Source organism: Synchiropus splendidus, chromosome 6 (assembly GCF_027744825.2).
Source record: "Synchiropus splendidus isolate RoL2022-P1 chromosome 6, RoL_Sspl_1.0, whole genome shotgun sequence".
Lineage (NCBI taxonomy): Eukaryota > Metazoa > Chordata > Actinopteri > Syngnathiformes > Callionymidae > Synchiropus > Synchiropus splendidus.
Window position 1 is genome coordinate 12,951,877 of NC_071339.1, and position 10,399 is coordinate 12,962,275.

At 44.6% G+C, this 10,399-nt stretch overlaps 1 protein-coding gene across 1 annotated transcript in view; it reads left to right on the forward strand.

Moving 5' to 3' along the window:
• Nucleotides 1-10,399, forward strand: part of ca16b (carbonic anhydrase XVI b) — a 107,769-nt gene that overhangs the window by 84,467 nt on the left and 12,903 nt on the right. The window contains exons 9-12 of the mRNA XM_053867430.1: nucleotides 6,382-6,566; nucleotides 9,255-9,363; nucleotides 9,436-9,485; nucleotides 9,560-10,298. Of these exons, the coding sequence (XP_053723405.1) occupies nucleotides 6,382-6,566; nucleotides 9,255-9,363; nucleotides 9,436-9,485; nucleotides 9,560-10,298 (1,083 nt within the window). The remainder of the gene's footprint in view (nucleotides 1-6,381; nucleotides 6,567-9,254; nucleotides 9,364-9,435; nucleotides 9,486-9,559; nucleotides 10,299-10,399) is intronic.

The following is a 10,399-nucleotide window of genomic DNA, read 5'->3' on the forward strand; positions in this document are numbered from 1 at the left end:
AGTCATTGCAGCAGAGATGAAGTGTGAGCGCCTGAGCTCAGCCTTCACCTCAGTCATGAAGAAATACAAGGAGAGAAAAGAGCTCAACTTTCTAGTTCAGCAGACATCGCACATCAATAACATCCTCTTTAACAAGCAACGTCTTGCTCGCTCTAAATGAAGGGTGGGCAATTAGTTCCAAGCCATCAGGAGGACGCCTCACCAATCAGGTGTGGAGAGACTGTCATCACTTGCTTGGTGTTGCTTGTGAACCTCATGGATTTATCTGTGTGGTTGGAAGAAAAATCTGCACCCACTGCGGCCCGTCGAGGGCCACGTTGCCAGGTCTGCTGTAGGGATGGGCGATAGCTTATCGTGCACGATATACTGCCAAACACAATCTCCACGATGACAATTCTGCATCGCACAATACATGCATTGGACTTGCATACATGAACATGGCGAGACCGTGACGCTCTGCAGCGTTTGAAAGCCAACACCAGTCCTCTTCTGCGTCCCCATTAGGGTTCTCTGGACACACTCTCACAGGCAGCACTAATGTAGCAACCCGGCATCAGTTAGGGACCATCAACAAAGTCTAAAGCGGTTGAAGTATTAGAAAAATTGAATAAGGCAATGAAAAACAACCATTTTAGGAGAGAGAATTGTGAAAAGGTTCTTCATCACAGACAAAGGACTGGCAGTTTGTATCATGATTTGGAGAATAGAATATGACTAAATGATCACATTATTACTAATATTTCTTCAATAGCATCGAGGAAATGTGTCCAGACTGGTCCATCGTTGAAGTCAACTGTTAAGAGACATGAGATACTGCAGACAGGTGGCTCAATTTAACCCCTAAATAAAACTGGCAGAGCAGTCTGTCAGACACCAGCGGCGTGAAACATTGAATTTCTCTTCTCTACACTTGGTTAACTATTTTATTGAAACAACAAATAATGATGTTGGAGACAAACTCCACTTATAAGATTCATCATAAAACAGTTTCAAGAGAGACAGTAGTGGCCAAGACATGGAAAAGAATGAAAATATATTTATCATGATAATTATTGTGATCGCTGAAATTTATTGTTATAACTTTTTTGTCAATATCGCCCATCCCTTGTCTGCTCTAAATCTACAGTCCCTAGAACTTCTGGAAACATATCGATGCAAGTGTCTCCAAACGCCCCCAGTGCAGTGTGTAAGCTAGTCTCACTTCCTGTCACTCGAGTCGACCAATCCCAATACTTTGTCTCCAAATGCCATGAATTTAGCGACAGAACAGCTGTCGCTGATCTGCTTGGATTCTCCTTGGTCCTGAGAATCCTATATCACACGCCTTAAATCTGAATTCATTACAAAGAGCCTGTGCTTTTTTGAAATGTATGTCAGAGAAATGCATTAAATAGAATTGAATTATAGCGTAGCAATAGTTTATCATTTGCACTGCCTGAGAAATTGATAGCAGCTTTCAAACCACTGATACAACAAGTCAGATAATACATTTTAACATGGACAGCATCAGAGAAATCATCAAATGTCAGTGCTTTTTTTCTATTTTTCGACCGAGGAGATGCATCCACACACAGGCCTATGGCGCGACTGCACCGAAAATAAAATAGACTCGGGTAAACATGGATGAAGGCCAGTGCTGCCACAGAGCAAGTCTGACTAAGTTTTGATTCCACAAACTTGATCCCGACAGGAAGGGATGGCAAATTGAAGTGGTTCAGATACTTAAAATGAGAGGAGAGGAAAATAACACAGCTGAGCCTGGAAGATAAACACAAACGTGGCGTTGCTTCGAAGCAGGTTGAAATCAATTCGAAAGACAAGTAGTAATCATGTCATTAAGCAGCGGGCGGGGAAGGATTTGTAAGGCCAGACATCGGGGGCTGCAATGATGGAGGTCGTAGAAAAAAAAAAAAAAAACAGTCCAGACTGGGTCAGTGAGACAGTGAGAGGTGGAGAAGATGTTGAAAGTATGAATGCGCAGACCTCATACAGGCCCAGGCTCTGTCTGCAGGCTCTATCTCTTTCTCTATTTATTCCATACTAATGGATGGCGAAAGCAGAGGCGCGCAGGCGATAGAGACTAATGAGAAAACCGCGGCTGGTTACAGTGGCGTTGCTCTTTGTCTGGTGGAGAAATTGATTAGGAATATGCTTGTGATGAAGTTGGAGCACTCCAACAGTGGTGATAAGCAATCATCATTAATATGTGCCACAGCCCAAACACATTTATACAAATGAAATTGTGGAATTCTCCGTCAGAAGGATGAACGTGAGCAGAGCTGATGGATTTTTTTTGTCGCTGCAGAGCGGATTAATTACCGTCAGGCTGGACTCTTGTTATTAGCTTGTTTTTAAAAATGTTTTTCCTGCTTGACTGTAGCAGAACAGCCACCTTTATGCCCTGATACAGTATGTCCTTTGTTAGACCAGCAGGATAAGCATGTTTCACCAGAATGCGGTTTGGATTTCAACTCTTATGAAGTTCAACCGTTGCAGTGCATTATGGGACTCCTAATATGGAAGTGCTATTTGTCAGTGGGCCAAGAGCAGGTGACATTATGAAGTTATAACGGTGACATGTCTAAGAGAGCCTGTTTAAGTGTGTCCTCTATCTTGGGGCCTCTCAAGTGCGGGAGCAATGGGGTATGAAATTGAGCGGCGCATTCACTACTTTGCACCATTGTAAGGAGACGCTTACCATTTTCAAATTAATTTATGAGCCTACTCTTATCTTATCGCAAACTCAGTGTGGGTCGTCACTGAAAGAATAAGGTCAAGGACACAAGCGGCAGCAATCAGCTTTTTAGGCGGGTAGCTGGCGTTTTCCCTCAAATGTAGGGCGTGGGAGCTCACGCTTCCTTTAGGGAGTTAAAGCGGAGTCGCTGCTTATCCACTTCCATCGGGGTCAGATGTGGCTCAGGACCGTCACGAGGATGTGACCACGACATTTGAAAGGGCCTCTTTCTTACGTCTAAAAATACACAGCTAGTTTTGTTTATTATTGCTACTTTCAAATTTCAAATTATGTGCAGGAGAAAATCTCTGACCTGCTCATTCCCAACACTTATTTTGGGGTTGGAGGTCTTGTCCTTGCTCAGAAATTGAGCCCCCTCTGTTGTTCACCGAGTCACCAAAATAGCTACTAAAATGTCTTCATCTTCTTTGTCTTTTTGCACTTCATATCCAAGGTTGCCACATCAAATCACAGTCTCTATCGACCTCCCTAGTCACCTTTACCACCTTCCTTACAGAATCCATAGGCTTCATCGGTTTCTTTTCACAAAAAAAACACTTTCTTTCAAAAAACTGTTCAAAAGACCGCCAGGGTGTTTAGCCTCACTCCAGAATTGGAGAACAATACATCTATAAAATGCAAAAATAATAGAATCAACATCCTAATTTCATTTTTCGCTTCTGATTCATCACTATTTGAACTGACATATAGTTTTTATTTGTTTTTTTGAAGAAGCATTTTTGTTACAGCAGTTATTCTACAACGCAGTAGAACACAAGACCAAACCAGAGTCACTCTAAATACTAATATTTATCAACCATACATCCCATCCATCCATCCACCAACCCTCCCATTCATCCATTTTTTTCACCCACCCTCTCATCCACTCACCCATCCATTCATCCAATTCATATACCCACCCACCAAACCATCCATCCATCAGGTTTGGGGACAGATCAGATGGAGCTATCCCAGCTCTGCTTAGCCACCAGGCTCAGGAATGTCTCCCGTCCATTTATTGACTGCTGTAAATTGTTGTCTGGATCAGTTAGACATCTGTGCTTATGTCTAATAAGCTCGGTCTTTCCTCTCCTGGCCTCACCAGACATCACCACGGAGCCCACTGCTTGTTAAAACCTAATACCCTTCTCCTAAAGGCAACTCAGGTGTTTTTTTTTTCCAATTACCAATAAGAGACAATGTAACAGGGCACCATATAACTAGTATAGTAGGGAGCCATCGCAGCCCGTGGAACATTTGAGCATGAGTCCGGACTTGATTCTCCCTTGTTGTACTGGCGACGGAATGTTTGGCCGTGAATCGTGTTCTAGTGAAGACGAACTGGATTCACTGTTATCCAGCAATAATGCGTGCGTGAACGAGTCCCACTGCCTCTGTGCTGCCGCCGCCAGTCAGCCATTTTAGTGTTCGTCAATAAAGGTGTCCTTTAGCTTGAACCGACCTGGTGCACGTGTTCATCATGCGTCATATTCATTTCCAGCAGCTTCCTCCCGTAACTGTTTGGCGGAAGCCATAAAGCCGTGGCGCCGTCTTCAGCTTTCATTAAACAGCTGCTGTTGAGCTGCCAAAGTTGACAACAAACATCCGACAGTTTATGATGCATTTCACCCCTGTCTCACCTCATCAACACCCCGAGATTCTCCTGCTCTTGTGTTCCCCCCCACACGCCCTCCATCCCCCCCCCCAGACTTATTACTCCCCTCCCGTCTCCATCTCACCGATCATGGTGCATAATTGGCACGGCTGCTTTACTCTGCTAATAAAACGATGGTGACAATTTCAATTTGACAACTATTCTGTGAAACCATCATCATTTCACATTCCTGGCTGATTGTCCCTGATGTGCACGCGAGTCCCACAATGCACCTCACAGGGTGTGAAGAGGCCCAAACCGCATCCTCTACTGCCACCTAGAGGCGGGCCGCGACGCCCCTCTTTCTTTGTCTCAACCCTTCTGTCTGTGTTTTCACGGGTGAAATCCAATTGTTGAGAAATGTATTGCAATGTTATGATTAAATCATCTAGAACAAACAATACCATTAAAATGGATAAATGTTAGGGGGACATAATGGCAATTCTGATGAATGATAGTGACAATTGATGCCATGGTTCAAATTTTCCAACTTGATATTATTATAATAAAACATCTGTTTAAGAAAGGCACTCCTTTGTTTTTTGGGCATTTCCTCTCCTGCCATGAGGAGCCTGAGTCTCCGCCCCGTCCGGTCAGTCCAAGGGACCAGAGAGAAATGAATGGAAGAAAGGCCTCTGTTGATCGTCCTGTCCTCCTCATGTCTTCCTTCATCACATCCATGAACCTCACTGGTTGTCTTCTTCGCCGTCTTTTGCCGAGTAGTTTCCCCTCATCGTCCAAACTTCTCCTCATGAGCTGTCCCTCTGATACACTTGTTTCTAATCTCATCCTCCTAGTCACTTCCAACGAAAACGCAAGCATCTTCAACTCTGACCCCTTCAACTCCGCTTCCTGTCTTTGTGTCAGAGCTACTGGTTCGAAACCATACATCATGGCTGGTCCCACTAATGTCTTGTAAAGCTTCCCGTTTACTTCTTATCAGTCACAGAGCACCCGTTCCACCCTGCCTGCACTCTTCACTTCACCATTTTCACCTGCATCCATCACTCTGCACTGTATGAGTGATTCCTAATAGTTGGATTATTATAAATATTAAAAATAAAGTTCATTGAAAGTGCTCCCATAGAAGTCAATTATGCTTTCTATAATAATGATAATAATACAAATAATAGTTACTTATTATTATTATTATTATTATTGTTATAAGTCCCAGATATCTGGGACAGGAATGTTGTAAAAGACCAATGTGTGATATATATGTGTGGAATTTTTAAAAAGCAATTTGAAAGACGGATGTAAATGACTGTTGACTTATAGTGACATTAGTAAATACATGACAGTAATGTTACTGCTAAGACTAGATCACCAAGAAGATTATTTTCAATTAATGTTGACAGACCAAACAAACAAGTCAATGAATAACAGTTGAATTTTGCACAAACTTTCTTTCACAGGGAACATGTTTTAGTGCTCACACACCTAGGATGTCCAGTTAACCTTGTGAGCCTGTCTTTGGACATGTGGGAGGAAACTGGAGTACCCGGAGAAAACCTACGCTGGCACATGGAGAACATGCAAAGTCCACCCACAAAGGTCCAGAACTGGGCTCCAACTCTGAACCTTGCTGAGAGGCAGCAGTGCTAACTATTGCTCCTCTGTGCGGAAACACTGAAATATATTTTCAGTGTGTCACACATGAAGGCCGGGTGCTGACAGGCAAAGGGCCACATGCTTGGCCCCCAGACCTCCTTTTGCTCAGGTCTGCTGTCACCGCTGACTCTGCTGAAGCAGGTCCTTGCAGCAAGCTTGTAATGGTGGGAATAATCCGCTCATGTCGCAACACTGGTGAAAAGCTCTGGTTATAAATTTGCACAGTACAAAGTTCTCATCTTTAATGTCATGTTGAATGAAGCGTGATTTCCTTCTGTCTGTATCCAAACCGACATCAATCTTATTGCTTGTGTTGTCTTCCTGAAGCGCTCTGTAGATGAGGTGAGCGTAAAAGCATGATGTTTGTTGTGGTCATTCCCAGTCTGCAGCAGTGCACCGGTGAACATCAAGATCCAGCCGCTGAACCAGACTGTGCTGACTGTCAGCTGGGAACGTCCTCTGACGGTCTACCACCCCCCCATCACCAGCTACATGGTCTCCTACAGCTGGGAGAGACGAGGGGTCGCTGACGAGAGCACCTTCACCAAGATGGGCGATCAAAGCACGGTGAGAATCCTCATCCATCACCTGCACGGTTCACTAAGAGGTGTACTTCTGCGTGCCAACACCACCAAGACATGACAGGTAATCGTGTCCTGGAAACATTAACGCTCAGCACACCGCGTCTGATGAGCTCTGTGTGGAAACACTACCTTCAAAATCTGTTGTGACACCCGGGAGACAATCGCCGTCATCCTGCTCCTCATTTTACTGTATTCGCATGGACTCCTAAAATAATAGAGCTGCCTCAAGTTTGCAGTCCTCACACTGTCAAATACCATATTTCCCCCCAATTCCTGCTGAGCATTCAGTAAAAGGCTGCTGACCCCAGCTGCCTTCGCAATCTGTTTGGCTGCTTTTCCCCGATTCAGATCCTTCGCTTTAAAGGTGCCCGAAAGAGTGGAGATCGGGGTGTTGAAAGCCAACGTTTGGTGGGGTGATGTCGCAGTGAGTGTAGTTATTAGGAGCTCAAATGGAATTACATTGAGATCCAATGTTGTGGCGAGGCTTCATGAATGTGAGCTTCCTTTCTCTTCCAAGCCGAGTACCACAGTGGCTCCTCATGAAGCTTCTTCAGCTCATCACTAACCAAACAGCCTGGAGGGGATTTTTTCTCCAGCGAGTGGATTTTATTGACTTGGGTTTGAAGTCATTTGCAGAGATGTAGGTTAAAAATAATGACTTATGACTGAGGAAATCAATCGTCTCAATGTGCGGCTCATGGCGTGTGGGTGTGAGATTTCAAGTATGCATCAACTATTTTTATCTTCTACGAGTTTGCTCCCTGCCTCCATTTATTATGCACAGCGCAGTGTGTGCTGTATGTACGTGAAGATTTGAAGAAACAGATTGATTTCATTTGAACATCTGACTAAAGGAGATCATCTCTCTTGGGGTTTTGTTGGTGAGAACATGCTTGCTGGGCACTTTTGAAACAACTATTTGATCTCGTCTTATTATACGGTTGTGTTATAGAAACCATAGTGTAACAGCGAAGTCAGCTGTGTGTAGACGTTCTTCTACTTGCTGGTCCTCTGTCCTGTTCTCTCAGAAATAAAAGAAAGGAGCAGAGCATTTACATTCTTCAGCAAGTTGCAGAGCTCCTCACCCGCTTTCACCTCGCGAGACAGACTCCTCCTCGGCTGCATTCACCTCAGATGTTGTTCTTTCTGCCATAACCCAGAGTTCATCGGTGAACAAGCTATTTTAAGATCTGAAAGGAGACCGAGAAAATGAACTCATCATCTTCCTGTCACGTCGCAATAAGACTCAGATACTGTAAGACTGATCTGAAAAATAATCTTTTGTGCTCTGCTAACTTGATCCCACTCCTCACACTCCGGTTCCAACTAATACAGAGAGCTACTTGCCTTCGAGTCTGTTCAATCTGATGAGCATCTGGGATCTATGCAGTGTGAAACACATATTGGACGCACGACCAAAATAGAAACGCTACCAATCAAACAATGACTCGCCTATTGCGCTTTACGTTTCAAAGTTTCTCCCTTGTATCAAATGAACATTTTTCACGATGGCAGAAAAAGTTGTGGCACGATCTCAAATCTTGTCATGAAAAAAAGATGGTGGTGCTTCTGCCTATGGACTCAACAGAAACACCTGAGTCCGCACCGAAGTAGAGACAGTGATATAAAGGAGTGTTCGATAGTCATTTCCTTTCAATGGACTCTCGCTTGTAAAATCTATTTAAATTGTTCTTTCTCATCTTACAATCATTTCCATTCCTTTTTCTTCATTGTAGAAGTTGTTTCTCACGATATCTTGTGCATTTAGATTGTCATTTTTATGGAGTTTTGTCTTGTAGGTTTCCCACTGATTCTATTCTGTTCCTCTAGATAGCGTAACTTTTCCTTTGACTTCTTTTTCATATCATTAAATTATCTCCAGAGGAAAATGAAAGTCCCATTTTGCCACTGATTTTAGCCTCTTTACCCTGTATCTCATCAAGTCCAATATTGTGCCTAACATTTGTTTCTGGAAAAGCCATCGCCTACACTGTGAAAAATTGCCATAACTTTATTTTTTTCAGAAGCATGGCTCTTTCTGAAAGGGCCAGATTTAATTAAGTGGAAAGGCATTGTACCTGACATTATTCTGACCATGTAAATTCAATGCGTCTATTTCATGAAAATTTCATTGCAGCTCAAACACTTTCTTCAAAATATCTTTTATACGGTCAAGGTCAAACAGCATGAAAGACTGTTGAGGAACCAATAGTAAAGTAAATATACATCCCTGTTTTCACCATGATGGTTTGTAAATGTGAACTTTTAAATGATAAGAAGCTCAAAACAGGGAGTCTGTACGTTTCAAACTGTTCTTCCAACTCTTATCAGAAAGTGCTGGTGTAATGTGGAAAAGTTTCTTTATCAACCGTGTTAGAAATGTTGCCCATTTCCATGCAGGTCAGAGACAAACCAGACATTTAGTTTCTTCATTGTGGAAGATAAACTGGCCGGAGCTGAGTCATATTTTGAATGCGTTGTTTCCAAATGTGTCCGTAAGTGGCCCGTATTCGCGCGGCGGTGTTGTGACTCAGCTGGATGTACTTCTCCTGAGAATCCTGGCCCAGCAACCTCGGTGATTAAACGGTCCCGCTCGGATGGCTTGACAATATTTCCTCCCAGTGCTCGCATAAATACCTCTTGAGCTTCAATTTGTTTGTGTCTCTTGCAGAAAGCCGTCATCACCAACGTGTCCCCCGACGTCTTGTACCTCTTCCGAGTGCAGGCGGTGTGTCAGCGCGACATGCGCAGTGACTTCAGCCAAACCTTGTTGTTCACAGGTAGAAAGTGAACGCGCTTTCACATGTCAGCGGACGTTGGTTTCTCATCAGAGGTTTCCTCTTTGTTTGCAGCCAACACAACCAGGATCTTTGAAGGTTCACGGATTGTCAAGACTGGGATGGTGTGTTTCCTTCTGCTGTATGGGTGTATCGATCGGTGGGACTGTATAAATCACCTGATGCTTTGTTCCCTCAGCCCACAATCTCGCCAGTGTCCTCGGCAGACATGGCTCCTATAAGCTCCGGCTCCTCCACGTGGACCTCCTCTGGCATCCACTTCTCTTTGGTCTCCATAGCAACAGGAACAGGTCCCTCCTCTAGTGGCAGTCAGACCACAATGTCGTCGGTGGTCACCAGCACTTTGCTCGCAGGCTTGGGTGTCGGCGGAGGGGTCATCTCCACTCTACCCAGCTCTATTTGGCCCACTCAAAAGCCTCAGGCCACGCAGAAACCGACCCATATGTCAAATCCCAGTGCAAAGTCCAACACGGAGCAAGCGACGCCACAGGCCTCTGAGACAGGAGCTCAATCCAAGGAGGGCCAGGCGGCACGAGAGGGTGAGCAGGACGATGAGGAAGGAGAGACAGAAGAGGAGCAGAAGGATGGACAGGAAGAAAAGAAAAAGAAGGACAAAACCAAGAAGGAAGAAGCGCACACCAACAGCACAGTGGCCAAAGATCCTTCAGCTCCCTCTCCCACTCCCACAGCCAAGGAGAAAGCCGAGGAGAGCGGCGGGGTCAACTCTACCACTGTGCCTGCGAGCACCACTGACAAACAGACGTTCGACGTTGACTTGACACCCACCGACGTAAATGTAGTTTCAACCCTGGAGCCTGGGAACGACAGCGAAGAGATCCAGATCCCCCACAGCTCCACCGCGTCGCCCAAGATCAGCGGTGACGGGAAAAACCTCTGGCCTTTTTCCGTCCACACCGGTGAGACGCAGCTCTTCTTGTCCTTCTCTGGAGCCGTTTCTGGGGTGGTTAGTCCCAGGTGATGATTGAGGGAAACAAACTGCCTGATTTAAATGTGTTGA